This window comes from Gekko japonicus, unplaced genomic scaffold, assembly GCF_001447785.1.
Source record: "Gekko japonicus isolate JY-2015 unplaced genomic scaffold, Gekko_japonicus_V1.1 scaffold101, whole genome shotgun sequence".
In the NCBI taxonomy this organism is placed as follows: domain Eukaryota; kingdom Metazoa; phylum Chordata; class Lepidosauria; order Squamata; family Gekkonidae; genus Gekko; species Gekko japonicus.
Window position 1 is genome coordinate 868,929 of NW_015165238.1, and position 22,204 is coordinate 891,132.

A 22,204-nucleotide genomic window follows, 5' to 3' on the forward strand; every position below is an offset into this window, starting at 1 on the left:
CTGCCGGCCCCCGCCCCACTTCGCCCTCGCTTCATCAGCTGCAACTCCTGGGTAAACCAAAGAGCCAGCCTAGACTAAGGGCGCAGAGGGTGTTGGGGAGCGATCTCATTGATGGCTGCCAAGAGTCAGCTGTGCCAATCTTCCACAAGCTCATCTAACGAGCCGCCAGGGGGCATCGGATCCTGCAGGGCCATTTGAAGCCACATAGGGATCCTGCAGAGCCATTTGAAGCCCATTTGGCTCCATAGGCAAGCTGAAATTTGCTTGCCGCCCAAACAGGATTAGGGTGAAACATTCAGATGGGCCTTCAGGGCATGATGGTCTGACCATGGCACTGCTGAGACAGTGACCCAGTCCACTGTGACCCCAGCCGCGAAAATCAGATCGAGCATGTGTCTGGTTCAGTGAGTGGAAGTCGTTACATATTGGGAGAGTCCCAGCACCACCACAGATGACACTAGGTCTATCGCCTGAGTGGAGGCCACATCGTCCACATGGACATTGAAATCATGAAGGACTATCGGTCTAAGGTGTTCCAATGCCCAGCCGGACACGGCCTCCACCGGGGATGGCAGGCTGCTGGCCGGTTCTTTTTTCATAAAACAACCAAAGATAAAGTACAAGCAAAGACAAGTCTTACCTTACAGTAATTATGTTTTGTTGTCATAATTATTACTTTATGTTTGGTTTTTAATATGTTTTTGCTGTTTTGCTGTTTTATTATCTGCAGTATGTGCCTTAAATTTTGTACAATAATTAAAAAGGTGTGCAATCCTTTTATCTGGGTCACCTCTAACTATGGGGCTGGCTATGGGGATGGTGGAGGCCAGATAATAATAATTTTTAATTAAGTCCTAGTTTATATTTAAAACGCTAGCTTATCAGTTGTTGTTGAGTAATTTGTTGAGTAATTTGTCAATTTTTTGTCAGTATTTGGTCAGCTTTTTTGGAATTTTGGTCAGTAAAATCAATATTTTTGACCCTCTGTATATATATAATCTGATTTACATGATGTGTTGAACCCTAGGAACACTAAAAAAGAAAGGGACTCTAGCTGCTGAAGGTGTAAAACTGCAAATGTAACTAGTATCACAAGCTTTGGGCCTGGAATAATTGGAATCCTTTTGTTGTAAAATTATAGATAAGATTAGGCTGTTCCTGACCATTAAATGTTAATTCCGTTTTGGGAAGTTAATGCTGGATAATGTGACAATTGTATGGAAAACAATAGATATCTAGGGAATGTATGTCTTCTCTGGTGGCAAAGCACCTGTTGCTGTAATGAAGGAAAGTCCCTGTGCCTCTGCTTGCTACTACCTGGATAATTCAAAAGTCAGTGTTAATTGTATGAAACATCATAAGAACATAAGGAGCTCTACCGTATAAGACCAGATGCCCCAAAAGACCACAGCAGGAACATGCAGGGCAAAGCTTCCTCTGTCAGTGTGCACTATCAACTGGTATCCAGTAGATGCTATTGAGCCATCATGGTTAATAGCCATCGATGGATCTGCCTAAGGAGAGGCAGCATGGTGTAGTTATTACAGGGTCAAACTAGGATCTAGGAGACCTAGGTTTGAATGCCTACTGTGACCTACCTTTCTCTCCAATGGGGAAACAAAGCAGCTTACATAATTATCCTCTTCTCCATTTTGTCTTCACATCAATCCTGACAGGTAGATTAGGCTAATAGTGTGTTTGACTGGTTACCAGCAAGCTTCCATGGCAGAGTGGGGATTTCCATATCATATGTAGCACCAGGGCTTTTTTTGTAGAAAAAGCCCAGCAGGAACTCATTAGCATAATAGGTCACACCCAACAGCAGAAACTCATTAGCATATTAGGTCACACCCCCTGATAGCGCCGCTCGTTAGCATATTAGGCCACACCCCATGCTTGCCCGGGTGCCCCAGGCTGTGGGGTCCCCGGGCAAGCCAGCCCTTGGACAGACAGGGGAAGGCACGGTGAGGCATTTAAATGCCTCCCCGATCCTTTCATGGGCCCCCTGGCCCGCTCACCTCAGAGTTGCTGGGGGGGGTTTGCTCTCCAGGCCTTCACTCTATAGCCACGCCCGCAGAAGTTTTGGCTGTAGTGGGTGTGGCCAACTCTGAAGCCAGCTGGAACTCCGTTCCTGTGCGTTCCTGCCCAAAAATAGCCCTGTGTAGCACTAACAACCACACCACACTGGCTCTCAGCTTTTCCTCTCTCCCAGTGGCAGCCTGTCTCAGGGAAAAGTCTAGCCAAGTTGCAAAAGTCATGCAGTACCAAGTATCTCAAGTGAGTTGTCTGGTGGTTATTGCTGGGCCCCACTGAGTAGTGTGTAGGCTGCTGCTGGACCCAGGCAAGTTGTGTGCAGTTATGATGTCCGACAGCCACTGTCACACCTGGATGAGTCATGCAGATTGCATGATAGCAAGTTGCCCAGTACTTGCTGCTGGTTCTGGCCTCCCAAGGCAAGAGGGAGGGGAAAGAGGTAGACTAGGAGGCCAAAATAGCCCTTTTGCTGACAGAAACCAAGGTTTGGCCATTAGAAGTGTTGTTGTTGTTACCTAGCAACCCCCACAATGGCCAATGAGAGCCCTTTTCTTAAAGGTACAGGTGATGCTTCTATTGGGAGGGGTAAACTACCCCCATATATTTCTAATGTGTACGTGTGTATATATGTATTTTAGATTTCAGATTTTTGGGCAATCCTGGGACTATTCTTGTGTTTGTAGAAAGACCTGTCTTGTTCATCTATGGTTCCAGTTTCTGAATTTATTTATGATGCCAGTTACTTGGGAGTTTAGCTGCAAGAAAAGGCTTTTGCTTTCATGGTACTTCTGGGCTTCCCAGGGGTTTGTGGCTGGCAACTGTTGAATGCTGGACTAAACGGCCTTTGGTCCTTACATAACTTCTTGTGAGCATTTCATTGACCAAGACTACTTGTTATCAACGAGTGGTGTTTATACAACCCAAGTATCTTGTTCTGCACCAAACACGCCTTCCTTTACACTCAGAGCAGTGGTAATAAAGTAGAGCAGCTGAAAATATTCTCTGGGCACAGAGCTGCACAGAGTAGCTACCATTAGATGTAATTTACTTCCCATCTCTTAGACTTCTCATGTTTGTCAAGATAGTGCTCGACTTTTCAAAAAGAATGGTGTCAGCTGCTGTAAAAGAGGAGGTCTCAGGTATATTGCACTAACACATTTCAGGATATCACTAGTACAATTAAATGTACAGTAATACCTATTTTGTGATACTTCTAGCAATATTTCGGCATTTTTTGTAGTACTGAGTTCAGTGTTAGTACTATCTAATATATTCAGTGGCTACCTATAATTAATGGCAATGTTTTCTTTGACTGTGCTGGACATGGCAGGTACTGCACTGGTAGTCCAGTGGGATCATGTACATCTACAGGACAATTACAACCTGGGCAGTTTCACATTTCAAGCAACACTTCTCAGTGATGGGCGTATAATTTTTGGCTATAAGGAGGTGAGTTTTTTCTCAGAATGTTTTACCTAACTTTTTATTTCTTTCATTCTTGGGGTGAGTAACAACAGATTATAAAATATCTACTTTAAATGGATACCATGTTTAAAATGCTGAAGTGCCACACAAAAGTAATTTAAGGAATAAGTGTTTACTGTGCCTCTCTCAGAAGTTTTTTTAAAAAAAATCAAACTTGACATTCTTTGACCAGGAGGCTCATAATTGGGGAAAGCCATGCACAAATATTTTTCTATGCCCAGGCTTTCTTAAGGCACCTTATCACTAACATTAATAACATTAAGACTACCAAATGTTTCCTTGTGCTCTCAGTCTTCCAAGAGAAATTCTGGCTTTGAGTGACATCTGGATTTTACTGGCCCTCCCCCCCCCCATGACATGAACCTTCATTGTTTAATTCTTCTTCCCAGGATACAAGTGCTACAATCTAACACTATAACATCAATTCAAAATGACAATCCAGTGCAGCATCTATACTAAATGCTGGTCTTAAGAACATGAGCTTAAAAAATCTGATTCCCCCCCCCCTTTAAAGAATTATTTTGTTAACATCTGTCCTGTTGGAGTGTTCTGGTGCATTTGGAAGCTTGTTCAATGTTTTGCATTATTGTGGTGCCCTGATATTTATATATTTTATTTAGGATAATTCTATGCCAACTGTTCAAAGTCCTGCTTGAGGCAGCTTACAATTAAAAGCACAAGCCAATAAAAAAGTCATTAAAATACAAGCCGTTAGACATCATCAGCATAAAAACTATCCATAAAACAGTGAAGACCATTAAACCTTTAATTAAAAGCCTGTGTAAAAAGATGTGATTTAGCTTGAATATTCTTTTTTGTTTGGCATTTTTTTGTGGGTCAGTATGGCTGGTTACAGCTATTTTCTTGACATATGGATGCTGTCATAAAGATGATGTTCTGGACATATCCTAGAGTTTGCTGTGGCTGCTGTGGAAGAAAAGATTTTTGTATACTAGGCCCAAACTGTTTTAAAACATAGTAAATCAAAATAAGCAACATGACTTGTATATTATATGAAGTATTTATTATGATCAAAGACCAAGGCAAAAGTAAATACATTTCCAAAGATGTGTATATTATAGGTATCGCTCACCACTAGGATTGGCTCCCACTCTGTGGCCTGTGTCCAACCCCCCACTATGCAGTTTATGGCTACATCTTACTGATGATGTGATAGAAAACCGAGAGCTGGTTTACATATAAATTGAGCTTACTGAGAAGTGCAAATACTTGCTTACTCAAGAGATCGACTCTTATGGGCAATATAACAGGTGAAGTGTTCATTGAAGATCATGGCAGCCCCTTCTATAAACAAGGTGTGAGGGAAATTAGAAATACCATTTTTACACTAGAAACTACTGCAGTCTTGAATGCCTATCTTCTCCAAAGCTACACTGTTCATATAAGTAGACCCTTGTCATAAGTCATTATTTCAACTTATTTCAGCTTATCAGCCATCTTTTATAATGTCTGAGCCAAAGCTTGGAAAATATTCTGTTGCAAACAGTTTCTGCCTGTGTCATTTGCAGTCAGAATTTCTGATTATAGCTTGAAATATTAATATGAAAACTAATAATTTTCGTACTCAACTTGTCCACTGCCTGTCATCAGAAGCTACTTGAGTCTCTTTGTGACATTTTATCAATTTTCGTCTACATGTGCTGCTCAGTTTATGGGCGCTTCCTGCTGTCAACAGCCAATCAGCATCAGAATCCCAAGTGGTGCATGGAAGAGATCAGCTGACTTGTACCTTTAGATTAGATTTCCAATTACACATCCTCAGCACTGTAAAAAAGGGAAATACACAATGCAGTCCTAAGCAGAGTTACACTTATCTAAGCCCATTGACTTCAGTGAACTTAGAAAGGTGTAACTCTGTTTAGGATTGTAATGTAAATGATGTGATCACCATTTATCTTCGAAGTAAGTATCTTGTAAAATAAACTCCATTGCTTTTCTCTCTGCCTCAGGACTATTTTCTGTGGCCGTTGCCGCGTTCCCCTCCCCCCACCCCATGCAAATGTACTAACTTCTGTAATACTTCCTGGGAGATTAAACGAATGAAGGGCTCATTACTGCTTAATGAGCAGGCAGATAATTCACATTAAAGGAAAGTAAGAAAATGCCCTAAATAATTTAGGACTCCGGCATTGACCATTTATTAATTATGTGTAGAGATACAGAAAAGGTTGCACTCCTGAATGTTAGTGCTAGTTATGCAAAGAGTCGGACTCGACTGTGCGACTGAACAACAGCAAATGTGAAAACTAAAAGGCACTCTTCAGCATTGAAGCTCTTAAAATCAGAGCTACTCTCAGATTTGTTGTATAAAGACAAATGCACTACTTTCCTTTGTTGGAAAAAGTGGGCTGTTACTTTAGTGCTTACACAATAGAATTCCTATGGCATATTAGTAACAGAAACGAAATTCATTTCCCATTATAATACACTTTCTGTGCGGCTCTGCATGTGAAATTTTATTTGATGTTCAGCAAAGCAGTATTAAATGGAGAGATGTTTACACAATAAGCCAGTGAAACTGCTCAAGAATAATATCATTATATGTCAGGATATTACTGGTTTCTTGCCTGCAGTGAACTAACAATGAAGCCTTTAATTGGCTTATGCAAAGTAAATTTGCTTCTGCTGGTGATTACCAAAGGTACACTAGAAAATGTAATTTCTAAAGCACTTGTGAGAGATTGATTAACAGATTCATCAGGCCTTAAGTACGAGACCAAAACCAAGTTGCACTTAAATATTCTCTTCAAGCCCCTCTCCCCATCCAATTGTTTCTCCTCCAGGTGGGGGGATGGACTACTTTGCTACAGAGAATCCAAAGAGAACACACTTGTAATAAAGTCAGTTTCTACATATCTGACAAATGCAAGTTCCATTAGTTTGTAAAAAAAAAAGATATCTATTTGACCATCATTCCAAAATCTCTGTAATACGTCTACAAGAACTTGCCTGTTCGCACAGTTTCACCAACTACTTTATTTTTGAGGAATGTCCTTTGCCCTATATGGAACCCATTGAAGGCTTTAGGTTGTAGTGTATAGTCAGTTTGAAAAGTCCATTAAATATATTACTATCGCATAAAACAATGCAATCATAGACATTTAATAATGAAAAAAAGTACTGAACATGAAACTTCAACCAAAGAGGAACACAGAATTATAGAAGTGGAAAAGAATGTAGTAAGAGCAGGATAGCATGTACAATAAACAGATTATACATGTCATGAACAGTGGCATACGCTACAGTGCTGTTTAGGCATGGGCACAAACTGGGAAAATGTGGTTCGGTTCATGGTGTGCCCGGTTCATGAACCATGAACCATCACAGTCTTTTAGCCACCAAATGAACTGGTTTGGTTCGTGATGTGATATAAAACACACATCCTGATGTGCTAGAAGAACCAAACTCACAGGGACTCCGGCTGACTCTTTACCCACAAAAATCACTGCTGGCAGAATCCTTTTCTCCAAAGAGTGTGGGTCCTTTTCTCCAAAGAGTGTTAGCAATTGCTGCTCTCTGGGCAGTGATAACAACTCTGTTGCCTTTGTGGAGAACACCTGGAACAGATCAGGAGAAGGAGGCTTCGAGACCCCTGCTGATTCCCTGCTAGGACTGGGCTCCAGTGGGCTGGCAGAATGGGTTTGTTGCCTGGGGATGGGGGTCTGTGGTACCCAGGGGTGTGGAAGACTTCTTCCCCCCACAATGAGCACCCTGTACGCCCACTTTCACCCTCATGGCACAGAGGTGTTTACAATCAGGAAGATATAAATGTGGGTCCTCAGCCAAGACAACCAGTAGCTAAGCCCCTCTGCTCAAGTCCTCAGTCCTCCTAACACCCAAACCCCACCAGGGGAGAGGAGTTCACAATCAGGAATAAATGAATGTGCTCTGCTTTCAACAAGTTTCCTGCGTCTCTGTCTAACTGCCAACAGTGAACAGAGGAGAGGATGCAGAGCTGAGCTGAGGGTATATATAGCAATAGCATTCTGATACTAAAGAACAGAATGGGAACTCTGTTTTTGGCAGCCAGCAGTGCATGTTAAGCTGTGGAAGGCCCCTATTGGTATTTCCAAGGCTGGAGAATTCCACACAAACCTTTGTGTTGAAGTTTTGTAAACATTTTAATTGAGTGGAGACAATCTGTCTGGAAATGTATCCATTCACGAACTGCCATGAACAGCATGAAACTTCATGAAATGTTCGCATGCCATGAACTTCATTTCATGAACCACAAACTGGCCAAAATTTATGATGAACTTTAGTTTGTGAGCTGGTTCATGCCCATCCCTAGTGCTGATTTCCTGTTAAAAGCACCTTTGTGATCTATTCCATTACACTATAGTCCTATTCCCTTTATACAAATGCTGAATGGTTCTGTTTTACATACTTTTCAGAAGTGTGGGAGCCTTCCTAGCCTCCTCAGGCATGCCATTCTGCAAGGTGGGAGCCACCAGAGAGAATGCACATGTAAGGGCAGCTATTGATCTTACCCACTTGCAGTCCAGTACCTTCAGAAGGCTTTGCTCAGATGAGTGTCCATGGTCATGAAGGGCATTGTATGTGATAACCAGTATCTTGAATTGAACAACAAAGATTGATAGGTAACCAATGAAGTAAATGCAGGATGGATGCAATATGCATACTTTCCTAGCTCCTGACAGCATTCTGCACCAGCTAGAGTTTCTGAGTTGACTTCAAGGGAAGACCCATGTAGAATTGATTATAATAGTTTAGTCTCAAGGTCACTGTGGCATGGATCCATGTGGTCAGATCAGCCAAGTAAAGACAGAGAGCCATCTTCTGAGCTAAGTGAAGATAGTAGAAAGCATTTTCTGGCAGGTACATTAATTTGCTTCTCTAGCAATAATGATGGGTCCATTAACTATGTCAGTAAAGGTCAGCTGAACCCCAACAAATGTAAGTAGCACAATGTCCTTCAAGAATAGCATTACCTCTCTCTTGTCAGGGTTCAGTTTCAACTTTTTCATTCTTAGCCACTTAGCCACAGCAAACAGGCAGTGGCTGAAGACCTCTACTGCATCTTCAGGTGATCTGGATAGAGAAATATAGAGACAGGTGTTATCAGGATATGTCATGTTTGATAAATAACACTACTATCAGTTTACAAGCCAGTAGTACACTTTTTTGTTTATGCCATGTAAGAGAAAAAGCAGTAATACTTTAATACTACATTGTTATGTACGATGTGCAGTGTTGGTAAACTGCAAGTATCAGGCATGTTATAGCTTAGTTTTGGGGTACATGCTTTCTGTAAAGAAGGTCCCAGCATCTGTCCCTTGTATCTTCAGTTGAAGAGCCTCAAGAAGCAAATCTGAGAATGGCCCCTGTCTGAGACCCTGGAGAGCTGATTCCAGTCAGAGTAGACAATACTGCATTAGATGGTCCAGGGCTTTTAAAGGGAAGCTTCATGTGTTCATACTGTGTAGGATACCATTTAGCATGTGATCCCATGCTATGAATTCTCTTGGAGTATTTCCTTTCTTAAGAAGAACAAACACAAAGTGAATAGAAGATAACTGTATGGCATTACCTTTATTTTCTTTATTTTCTTTTCTTTTGCTTTTTGCAGATTCCTGTATCAGTAACACAGATAAGCTCAACCAATCACCCTGTGAAAGTGGGGCTGTCAGATGCATTTGTGGTCGTCCATAGGATCCAGCAAATTCCCAGTATGTAATTAATGTACTGCTAATGAATGTAGTATGAGTTATGGGGGACAAAATGAAAGAAGCTGAAAAGGTGCTTGAACTAAACAAAAAATGTGTTAGTAGTGTCAGTCTGCTGATTTTAATGTAATTTTATTTGGTTTACAATTCCCACTGTGACTTACTGCCTCATTCTTTGTCTTGAACAGATAAGCAAAATTAAATTGTTAAGCAAGAAGGAGACAGTGTAATTCTGTGTTCCTTAGGTACTTCACTATACCTTTCAGAACAGATAATTTTATGTGGCAAACAAAGATTTGGATCCATTTGTGCTTCCACTTGCATCAGGGGAAGACTCCTTAGACAGGAGAAATTACAGCCTTTAGCAAAACAGTCTACAAGATTATTACTATGTGTGGTTGGAAGATACAGGTATCCTAAGCACCTTGCATATATGGCCCACTTTGGCCTAAATAGATGCTAAATAGTTTAAGGGGAAAATCCCACCTTATTCTACAACTCACTCCTAAAGATGCTGGCTTAAGTTTTACACCCAGTTTAACGAACATGCTCAATCTGGGCACACATTAAAAGGGATTGTTGATACAATGATCTGAGTTTTCAAGAAATCTTGGGGAGCTCTGAAAAACTCCTGATTTTATGTAAGACAAACTGCAGCATTTGAAAGTGACAAGTGGGAACCCACAAGGACTTGTGGGAGGCATCTCACTTCCACTTCTCCCACTATTTCCTGAAATCTTCCATACTCTCTCCCCTTTTCCTGCTTCCTTCTCTCCCTCCCCACAAAATCCCTAGCAATTTCCTGACCGTTTTCCCTCTTCTTGGCAATCCCTGTATCCTCTCCCTGCCTCCTTCTCTCCTTCTCAGTCATTCACCAACCTACCTTTCTTTTGTTTAGGATGAAAAGTTCTTTGCTATTTTCAAACACACACACCCTTCCTTTGAGGTGCCAAAAATTAAGGTAGATATGCTAAGGTAGTATAGGGTGCAGAAACTTGCAACTCTGTCTCTCTGCCTCCCTCTCTCCCTCTCACAAGTATTGGGTATAGTCACAGCTCTGCTTGTAGAAAACGAAATACTTCTGATTCCATAAGTATGTCAAACACTACAAGTTTATATGCTAGTTTAGTTATAAATTATGCATGTTATGCTGTTAAAGCAGTAAAATAAGTTTAGGTTTGATAAGAAAGAAAATATTACACACATTTCCTTTTCCAAAATATGTCTGGTTTTGTGTGTTTTTTCCTGAAAGTGGGAGGCAGTCTTCCATGGCTTCAGAATTGCCAGAAACACTACATTTCTATGATAGAACCATAGTACTTAGTATGATTACACTACTGATGCATAAAGTGCTTTCACAGAGTCCAGGGCACCCTGTCCTACTCATCTAATACGTGATCAATAATGTATTAGCTCTTTCTAGAATCTGTGATTTCTTGTGGAAGGGAACTTAAGAGAGGAGGGGGTAGTTGGGTACCCTGTGATTCCAAACTTCAGGATCTAGTACCCCCACTAATGTTATGACTGCTTAATGCAATGTAGAGGCTTAGCTCCACAAATTAGTTTTTTTGTTGAATGAATAGGAAAAAAATATCCGCCATTTCTCCTATCTTTAACTAATGGTTTGTGTGAACATAAGGGCAGTGTGCTCAGGGATAGTTAATCTGCATTAAGTGATGTTGAGCATACACAGTATAACTATTGATCTAAGCTGTAGTATTTTTCATAGATGGATAAACAGTGAGACAGTTTACTGCCTGTGTTGTAAAAAAGAATCAATTTAAATGATTGTCTTAGAAATAAATCATTCACTCATATTGTTATCCCCTTAAAATTGAGACCGATAGGAATATAACAAACGTTAAGCTCATTCGACCAAAAATAACTCATGGAAATCAATTATTTTGGATGGAGAGCAGAATATACTCTGGTTCTCTTGCAAAACTTGAAAAGGTGGGAGATTTACATTTTTGAGTGAGCTCTACCTCTAATGATATGATATTTCCTAAATGGGGACAATCCTGTCCCAGGAACCTGCATTTATAGGCGTTCAAGTGCATGTACATACCTTCCAGGGGAGGAGTGCCCTACTCCACCCCATGCCACAGCACAGTGCATGATCCTTGAATCTCTTACACAGCCAACATATACACAGCGCCTACTCACCCTCTTCCTACCCCTGTGATGTGATCTGGTAAGCTGCTAACTCCTGATACGAGCTGAGTAGCACTGAGAAGGTGGAACTTATGTCTGTGATGCATCTGTCCTTGTAAGATCTAGATCATGGCCATGCTTTCAGTTTGTGTTCAGTCTTTGGTAAACACAGGCCCCGGTCACACGGGCCGGATATCGTGGGGGGGAGGCGTGGGAAATTGCCCCAGTGCAGTTTGATCCGCGATTATGCGATCAGACGCGCCGGCGGCACACCATGGGTCCTTCCCTCGGTGCCAGTGCGTAAATGAGGGGCCTGAGGAGAAAGTCACATGCCAGCGCAATCACACCGTGGGCATCCGGAGGCAGCCCGTGGCAAACCATTTGCCAGTACTTTGGAGGTACTACTTTTTTATCGCGCGTTTTCGGCGGTAAGCCACGGGTTGGCCACGGGTGCACTCCACTTCCCAGATGTTGGGGTGTGATCGCATACAGATAATCCGCCCACCACCCATGGCTCTCCCGTGGAAAATTCGTTGTGTGAACGGGGCCACAACTATCTGGGCTGATGATAAAAAAGACACTGTTGACCAGGGTCCAATGTCAGAATGCTGTCATTACTAATGCCTATGGATTGTAATGTTACAGTACTGCTTGAGGGCTTTGTTTGCACAGGACACTTTTTGTGATTTGTCTTAGGGGTCTGCTATTAGTCCTTATGCTTAGGACAGAGCCCTAGGGTAAAGTTGGAGAGAGAATATTTTTGTCCTGTGATGTTGTAATCCTAAGGAAGAAAAGAGATAGAAGGTTTTTAAAATTTATTTACTTCATTTATAACCTGCCTTTCTCTCCAGTGGAGACCTAGTGCAGCTTACATTGTTTGCCTTTCCTCCATTTTATTCTCGCAACAACCCTGTGAGTTAGGTTAGGCTGAGAAATTATGACTGGTCCAAGGTCACCCAGTCAGCTTGCATGGCACAAATGAGGATTCAAACCAGGGTCTTCCAGATACTAGTCCAACACTCTTAACCACTACACTACCGTGAACAAAACTAGGAAGCAAGAAATAAGGGTAGGATTATGCACTGCCTGCACAAACTTCATGGATTGGTATATCTCATCAATGAACTTTTCCTGCACTCTGGGATAAAACTGGGCTGTTATGAGGATTTGATGGTAGGGTTCCTGGACCTGGAGTTTCCCCATAGATTGTCATGTCAAGATTTTTTTCATGTGGGCAATCTCACAGTGAGGAGTGTTATAACAGAAAACAAGACTACAGCTTGGTGCTTCACTGGTTGGTGAATTCCACAGGATCACTCCAAGATTTGTGTGTCACAGTATCTGCAAAGAATCATGGCATGACTTTTGGACACCCCCGATGGCAAATAAGCTGGTTGGTGGTAAACATGCTGGCCCTGTACAATTTAGCAAGAGAATGCCATGCTACTTTTTACTCCTACAACTGTGGAGAGGTGATTAACGGAGTAGAGGTGAAATTATCAACAGAGACCAATACTATTCAGTCATGGCTCATGCTCCCCATCCTGTGTTTCCCAGGCAGTTGTTGCAAAAAACTACAGCTAAGACCACAGCCAGTCCCAACTGTCAGTGGGGAGGACATTTGGCCAGCTAAAGCAGCTCTTGAATCCTAAGAAAAACCTCATCCAACCTAACCTATGTCACAGCTTGTTGTGAGGATATAATGGAAGAGGAGAGATCAACCTAACCTATGTCACAGCTTGTGAGGATATAATGGAAGAGGAGAGAATGGTGTAAGACACTTTGCATCCCTATTGGGCAGAAAAGTGGGGTATAAATGAATTCAATGAATAAGGTATCCACTTCAAGCATCTTTTGTGACATAGAGCAGACTTTGGGGGGTGCTTGATTAACTTTGAGAGGAAATGTCAACAGCAGAGGTCTGTTGGCACAGAGAGTAGTCCAACTTTCTGTTATACTTCTGAGGATGCCAGTCACAGCTGCTGGCGAAATGTCAGGCACTACAATGCCAAGACCACGGCCATACAGCCCGGAAAATCTACAGCAACTAATGAACTCCCAGCCATGAAAGCCTTCCACAACATTTAAGTCTGTTTTCCTTGTTTTTTGTAAGTACATTTGGCATCTTCCTTCACTATATTCCAAGAAGGTGTGTAGCTCAGTGGCTCCTTGTCATTCCAAGAGTTTCCAAAAATTCCCAGGTGCTGCTTCCCCGCCATAGTGTTTCCACTGGGCAGTGATAAGGGAGTTGGTGATGTGGCAAGACTTTGCCGTCCATTGGACACCTTGAAGAAGGCTGGAATATCAGCTGGGGCCCTGATGAGAGGTGGGGGAAGGCATGATGGTGCTGAAACCAGGAAGTGGCAGGTCAAGCCAAGATTCAGTGATTGTCTGCAAGTCAATTCCTTGTTTTACATGTTATCCACTGTTAAAATAAGCCATAGTTTCTCAGTGGATTTGAAATATTTATTTTAAGTGATGTTAATTAAGAAAATTCTACTTTTCAAAACATCATCCTTTTTTATCAGCCAGAATGTCAGAACTTGAAAATTTAGGTAAATGAAGCTGAGTAGCTAAGTTTGTGGGCCTTTTCTTTAAAAATGATAGTCACCCTGGCATCATAGATTTCTAACATTCATTTCTCATACTGCTGCTGACAAGCACATTCAGAATTCATGGGATCATGCCAACCAGCATGCCCTGTGTTCACCTTTCCTAATGACTGAACACAGAAAGGTTCAGCTGAAGTGCCAATGCTATCATTTTTATTTATGTATTCATTTGCTTGCTTTTTTGGACTGAAGAACCTGCCTTCTTTGGGGGAAACAAATTAAAGCCTCCAGCACTGGCAGGAGTTCATTTCAAACACATTCCCTGAATGCTTTGACTTGGCAGGTACATCATACGAATAAGTCACTGTGGAAGAATAAATCTTCCCCTCTTGGCAAAAGAGGTACTCAAATCCAGCCCAAATTAGCTTAGCCTCTGAACACACGTTTTAGTTCAGCTTCATTTGGAACACCAGACAGGTATCAGACCTTCCAGGATGGATATCATGGCCAGAATCTTCCCAGTAATTCATTCAGAATGGCTTGGTGATGGTAATTTAGTCACTTAATAGGATGTTACATTCACGTCTGAGTGAGAGAGAAAGACCTTTCATCACAGAGTTTAAAAGAATTGGGCCTAAACTAAATAACAAGTTGAGCTAATTGGCAATGACAGTGCTCGGCCATGGTAAGTAGAATAAATCTGGGGGTTTGTCTGTATGCCACATCCTGGCAACATGGGCTTATGAAATAAGATAAGAACAGAAGGTCTCTGCTACACTCTGGGTTTGGTGAACTTTGCCAGTTTGTAGCAGATATTGCTGCTCTAGTTTCCAGACAGCACAGCACTAACTCCTTTGTCAAACGCAGTGATGGATCTTGCATGCTGGTAATGGCAGAACAAATAGCCATGATTTCAAAGACAAACCTTATCCCTTTGCTTTTTCACTCAGACCATGATGAGGTAACCAAGATCATTGCAGGGCATACATGTATTCTCTAGGAAGTAAACTGTTATATTTAATATTTCTGTTTATTTGGATTATGAGTATATAAGACAGGGGTCCCCAGTGTGGTATCTTTGGGCACTATGATTCTCAGCAGCAGTTTTCCTGGCATCTGCCAGATGTTTTTAGATAGTTGTTGCTGTTCAGTCACACAGTCAAGTCTGACTTTTCACGACACCATGGATCACATCATGCCAGGCCCTCCTGTCTTCTGTCATCCTCCGAAGTTTGCTTAATTTCATGTTAGTTGTATCAATAACACTGTCTAACCATCTCATCCTTTGCCGTCCCCTTCTTCTTTGACCTTCAGACTTTGCCAGCATCAGGGTCTTCTCCAGTGAGTGTTCCCTTCTCTTTTGGTGGCCAAAGTATTTGAGCTTCAGTTTCATTATCTGGCCTTCCAGGGAACAGTTAGGGTTGATTTCTTTTAGGATTGACTGATTTGATCTCCTTGCAGTCCAAGGGACTCTCAACAGTCTTCTCCAGCACCATAATTCAAAATAATCTATTCTTCGGTGGTCAGCCTTCCTTATAGTCCAACTCTTGCAGCCATACATTACTACTGGGAATACCATTGCTTTGACCATGTGGACTTTTGTTGGCAGGGTGATCTCTACTTTTTATTATGCTGTTAAGGTTTGCCATCCCAAGGAGCAGGCGTCTTTTAATTTCATGGCTGCAGTCACCATCTGCAGTGATCTTGGATCCCAGGAACGTGAAGTCTGTCACTGCTTCCACGACTTCTCCTTCTATTTGTCAAGGAGTGATGGGGCCGGATGCCATGATGTTAGGTTTTTTATATTGAGTTTCAAGCCAACCTTTGCGCTTAGCAAGAGGCTCTTTAGGTCTTCTTCACTTTCTGCTATTAGAGTGGTATCGTCTGCATATCTGAGGTTGTTGATGTTTTCCCGAGAAATCTTAATTCCAGCTTCTGAATCATCCAGGCTGGCATTTCACATGATGTACTCTGCATATAAATTAAATAAGCAAGGGGACAATATACATTTGTGTTGTACTCCTTTTCCTATGCTAAACCAATCAGTTGTTCCATATCCTGTTCTAACTGTCGCTTCTTGACCTTTATACAGGTTTCTCAGGAGACATGTGAGGTGGTCTGGTACTCCCATCTCTTTAAGGACTTGCCATAGTTTGTCGTGATCCACACAATCAAAGGCTTTAGTGTCATCAATGAAGTAAAAGTAGATCTTTTTTTTTCTGGTACTCTCTTGCTTTCTTCATAATCCAGCGAGTGTTGGCAATTTGATCTCTTGTTCCTCTATCTCTTTGAAACCCAGCTTGTACTTCTGCCAGTTCTCTATCCACGTACTGCTGAAGCCTAGCTTGTAGGATCTTGAGCATGACCTTGCTAGCATGCGAAATGAGTGCAATTGTGTGATAGTTTGAACATTCCTTGGCATTCTTTGGCCACAGTTGTGTTTTCCAAATTTGCTGGCAAATTGAGTGCAGCACTTTAACAGCATCATATTTTAAGACTTTGAATAGCTCAGCTGGGATACCATCACCTCCACTAGCTTTGTTGTTAGTAATGCTTTCTAAGGCCCATTTAACTTCACATTCCAGGATGTCTGGCTCGAGGTCAGTGATTATACCGTCACGGTTGTCAAGGACATCGAGGTCTTTCTTGTATAGTTCTTCTGTGTATTCTTGCCATCTTTTCCTAATCTCATCTGCTTCTGTTAGGTCCCTACCGTTTTTGTCCTTTATCATGGCCAGCTTTGCATGGAACGCTCCCTTGATTTCTCCAACTTTCTTGAAGAGATCTCTAGTCCTTCCCATTCTATTGTTTTCCTCTATTACTTTGCACCGTTCATTCAGGAAGGCCTCCTTATCTCTCCTTGCTGTTCTCTGGAAATCTGCATTCAGTTGGGTAAATCTTTCCTTTTCGCCTTTGCCTTTCGCTTTCCTTCTTTCCTCTGCTATTTGTAAAGCCTCATCAGAAAGCCACTTTGCTTTCTTACATTTCTTTTTCTTTGGGATGGTGGTGATTGCTGCCTCCTGTACAATGTCACGAACCTCCGTCCATAGTTCTTCAGGCACTCTATCTATCAAATCCAGACCCTTGAATCTATTCTTCACCTCTACTGTATATTCATCAGGGATGCGATCTAGGTCAAACCTGAATGGCCTCGTGGTTTTCCCAATTTTCTTCAGTTTAAGTCTGAATTTTGCAATGAGTAGCTCATGATCTGAACCACAGTCAGCTCCAGGTCTTGTTTTTACTGACTGGATAGAGCTTCTCCATCTTTGACTGCAAATTATATAGTCAATCTGATTTCGGTGTTGCCCATCTGGTGATGTCCATGTGTAGAGTCGCCTCTTAGGTTGTTGGAAAAGGGTGTTCGCTATGACCAGTGTGTTCTCTTGACAAAACTCTGTTAACCTTTGCCCTGCTTCATTTTGCTTTCCAAGGCCAAACTTGTCTGTTATTCCAGTTACCTTTTCACTTCCTACTTTAGCATTCCAGTCCCCTATGATGATGAGGACATCATTTTTTGGTGTTAGTTCTAGGAGGTGTTGTAGGTCTTCATAGAACCGGTCCACTTCAGCCTCTTCTGCATCAGTGGTTGGGGCATAGACTTGGATTACTGTGATGTTGAATGGTTTGCCTTGGACCCGGGAAGGTCCGTCTCTTCTGAAGACTTTGTTCTTATTGAGTTGTTTGATGTATCTGAAAAACAAAATACAACTTGGAAAATTGAAAATTTGATGAACATACACAGCAATATCTGACTATAAAGGCCACACCATTTTTTCTACAGGATTCTTGGCCATAGTAGTAGATATAATGGTCTTCTGAGTTAAATTTGCCCATTCCTGTCCACTTTAGGTCACTGATTCCCAAGATGTCAATGTTCAGTCTTGCCATCTCATTTTTGACCACGTCAAGCTTACCTTGATTCATAGATCTTACATTCCAGGTTACTATGAAGTATTGTTCTAAGCAGCATCGGACTTTCCTTTCAGCATCAGACATATCCACAGCTGAGCGTCCTTTCGGCCTTGGCCCAGCCGCTTCATTCTTTCTGGGGTTACTTGTACTTGCCCTCTGCTCTTTCCCAGTAGCATATTGGACACCTTTTGACCTGAGGGGCTCATCTTCCGCCGTCATATCTTGTAGCCTTTTGTTACTGTCCATGGGGTTTTCTTGGCAAAGATACTGGACCATGAGCCCACTGGTGGGGAGGGTGGGGAAGGCATTTACATGCCTTCAGAGCTCGCTTCTGGTCAGTTGGCCCAACCTAGAAGTAAGCTCCTCCCTGTTGCCTGGGGAGTTGATTGATTGATGCCAGGCTGTCTGGCCCAATGAAGCGCCACAACTCACCATAGCAAAACATAGCAGGTTGTGGACTGCTTCATCAACAAAGCAATTGCCCAAAGCGGCTGTTCACAACGCATGAAGTGGCATGAGTTGTGATATGCCGCTTCATGCCCATTCCTATTTAAAAGGCATCCTGTTAAACAAATCTTCTGCCTGAATTTTTGAAAAGATATTAATAGAGTTATACATAGCCTTTCTGTAGTTGGCTCTACTCCTGTAGCAGCCCTTTTGTGGTTGTACTCCCTCCACGCTGTGCCAGAATTCCTAAGGTGCCCACAGACTCAAAAAGGTTGGGGACTCCTGATATAGGGATAATTTGACCCAAGTGCAGCAGATACATTTGATGTTACACTCATGGTATAATTTTAGACATATGGGCTGACATTCCCACTGAAACTTGTTTTCTCTAAATTCTACTTAATCAACTGAGCTATATACATTTTATATATTATTATACTGCTTTACTGTGAACAGTTCTGATGCAGTTAGGGTAATAGAAATGACTCAGAGGATGGGCAGGGACCAGTTGTGTGGAACCCAACAACAAAATAATAATATTGAACAAGTGAAAATTTTAAAATATTTGGGGGTCTTTTTTCAATATAACCATAACTGGACAGAACAACGCAAGCAGTAATTTCAGCAAGCTGCAGTTAGTCTGCAGTGGTTAGCTTTTTTTACAAGAAGAGCAATCAATTTGTCCCTGCTGCCATTCGTGTTTTTAATGCCAAAACAGTTTCTCAGTTATTATACGGGATCTTCATCTGGGTTAGTGCTTTCAATACCCAGCTTGAGCAAATCCAGGCAATGTTTTTACACCGTGTTTTAGGGGTCCCTAATTGTGTTAAGTATCCCTTGTTTTACTTCATTGTGAATTTTATGGGGAAGTGCAGGATTGTATAATTAAACTGATTGTGTCTAACTGTCACAGTTTTCCTGAGGTGTAGTATCCTTCTTATTATCTGACCGATGTCTCCATATTACAAGTTGAGTTGCAAGGTACCTTTTGGCTGCCATAATAATCAAGGAGCAAAAGATTAGCTCTTCTATCTGATGTTTGGATGATTTTATAATTCACATTCTCTGTAAACTTGCCTTGTGGTATTTTGCTTTTCTTTTATACCAATAAAGGGATTTGGATTTACAATACCACATGATTGGCTCCTGCGCATATGGTTGGGCCAGTTAAATGTTGCTATTCATGGAAAAGCAGTTCCCCTGTGTGAGCACAGTAGCCAGAGTGCTTAATAGGCATATGAAGATGTGAGTTCAAATGGTCATAAAGTATACTGTATGATCAGTCACAGTCCAGTAAACCACCTAGGGTTGTTGTAAGGATACAGTGAAAGAGAAAAAGATAACCGAACTGTGTATGCCATCCTGAGTGGAAAGGTGAGATAAATGTAGTATGGGTTGAGTAATATTAAAAGACCCCAGAACTAATTTTTTGTAGCTTCTTATTCCAGATTCTTGTGTTGTGGGAGAAAAATGGATAGGGATGAGAGGAAAAAGAGATCTTCCTGAATGGAAGGTGTGCACTATTTAGGGTTATGAACAGTTATAAGGTTTCTGCTTACCACACACTTTTATGGATATTGGTAAGGCATTATCATTTGGCCAAAATCCCTCTGCGGCTGAGTGGGTCTCTGTTTTGCCCATTTCTTTCTCCATTGTGGAATGGAGTAATGTTTTTGGCTGGATTTAATTTGGCCTTACAAATTGTGAAATTACGGTTTGGCTCCCAAGTTAGGAGACACCCAGTCATCTTTTCAATTGGCTACCTACATGTGTATTATCCATTCTACACTGTAAAACTGGGCTTCTCTGTGTGAGGTCTGGTAATCCATAATCCAAAAACTGCTGTCTTCTCCTCCTGTAGCTGTCGTTTGGAGTTGTATGGCATCTCTAACATTTCCTCTCCTCCACCTCCCACATTGTGATCAACTATTAATCTAGTCAAGGAGCTTTCATTCCTGGCCTGCCACCAAAACTGTACCTCCTCCATCTTTGCACATAAATCTACCTGCATTCAATGGAAGTATGCAAGAACCTGGAAACTCAAAGTAATAGGTCATCACGGTTTCTCAGTGATATACTGCAAAGCTACAAGCCTGTCTTGTAGCCATCAGATTAATATCTACAACACTGAACATGATCAGAATAATAAAATAATAAATAGGAAAGCAAGAATAGATAGTTCATCACAGATTTTTCCCCCTTTTCAAGTGGTGGGCTTTCCATATAGCATAAGCAAAAATCTTTCAAAGGAATCCATTAATAGTTTTGCAATATACATTCAATTGAGGCAGGTTTTGTATCAATTTCTATCAATATTAAGGCAGTAGTGCTATCTAAATTTACTGAGGAAAAAGTCCCATTGATATCAATGAGACTTACAAGTAAGTCAGCAAATATAGGACTGGACTGCACAACAGCATTATGCTTTCATTTATGTATTTAATTATCTTATATTAAAGAAATGATTGCTCTACAAAAGCAGGGAGACAATTAGCAGAACTGAGTAATAAAATAGGATGACATTATCTATATATCTAATAGCCATGTGTTCCCCCCACCACCACTATGCCCTGTAGTTGGCCATCCAGATGAATTTTCTGGTCACTGTATGAGACAGAATGCTAGACTAGATGGAGTACTGGTCTGATCCAGCAGGGCTCGTCTTATGTTCTTATGTAAGTCAGTGGGGTTAAAGGAAGGAAAAGAGTGAGTGGTGGGTGCAAGGGTGAAAAGGGAGCCAAAGCCAAGGAGCGGAACTGGGGTTTGGTAGAGGTGAATGCAATATCCCCTCTCCCATTAGTCCTCACAGATTCCCCTCTTGTATAGTTTTATTAGTGTCAGGATTTTTAGAGACATTTGTTCAAGGCCATTTTCAATGTTCATAACCTTAGGTGGTCAACCATAGTTCTGGGATCCTTTTTTATGGACTTTTTTCCTGTTTAACAGAATGAGGCCTCCAAAGCTACAATTTAAACGGGAAGATTTATAGCAGCGGAGGGTAGTTTTTTATCCTTTGTCTTTGGCCTGTTCTTTTACTGAAAAGTGCTCCTACAACCACAGGATGCTGTAAAACTTCAGGGTACATACAAATTTTTTTCAAGTGGGATAAATATAGTTGGGAGTGAGAGTTTTTAGCAGGAAATTTGCCTGGGGAAAGGGTTAAAAAGCCCCTCTCTCCCTGCTTTGGTCTCCCCATTTAAACTGCAGCACCAGCTACTGTGTTTTTATAAAAGAATCACTCTGAATAAATTGTTTGAGAGTACAATCAATATTTAAATAGTGGGTTCACTGATGGATGGATTACCAGGAAACACCTACAAAAGTTTCTCCTTTTCAGTGAATTTAATTCTGTCTTGAGTTTCAGGGACAGTGGCAATAGTTTTGTACAATAAGAAATATTTGAGAGTGAATTCCACTGTGAACAATGGAACTGAATTTTCTTTCATTATTTCTTTCTTTCCTGGAAGATGTTCGTAGAAGGACAATATACGAGTATCACCGAGTGGAACTTCAGATGTCAAAGGTCACCAATCTGTCAGCTGTTGAGATGATTCCTCTGCCCAGTAAGTAAAGCCCCATAAGCACACACAAGCACAATCCATACCACGTTCCTATCCTAACTATTATTTTTTAATACAAAGGTTATTTCCACATTAAGCAGGCATAATCTTCTTGCAGGGTATATTATGCTTGGTTGTGCATATATCTCACAATGACCCGTATCTTAGTTAGTATTAGTTAGTATCTTCATCTGGTTATTTCTCCACAAAAAAGTTTTTATTCATAGTTATTTATTCTTAAACAAAAAAGCCTATCCCAGAAAACTGTACCTTCATATAATTCTCATAGCCCAGTAACGTAATCTGGTTATTTTGTCTTGGCCTTTTGGGACCTATAGATTAATTGTAT

The 22,204-nt window shown here is 41.4% G+C and overlaps 1 protein-coding gene across 1 annotated transcript in view; it reads left to right on the forward strand.

The window, feature by feature from the left end:
- The window catches only part of PLXDC2 (plexin domain containing 2), a 190,936-nt gene that overhangs the window by 92,991 nt on the left and 75,741 nt on the right, over window positions 1-22,204 (forward strand). The window contains exons 6-8 of the mRNA XM_015410001.1: window positions 3,365-3,483; window positions 9,131-9,230; window positions 21,763-21,858. Of these exons, the coding sequence (XP_015265487.1) occupies window positions 3,365-3,483; window positions 9,131-9,230; window positions 21,763-21,858 (315 nt within the window). The remainder of the gene's footprint in view (window positions 1-3,364; window positions 3,484-9,130; window positions 9,231-21,762; window positions 21,859-22,204) is intronic.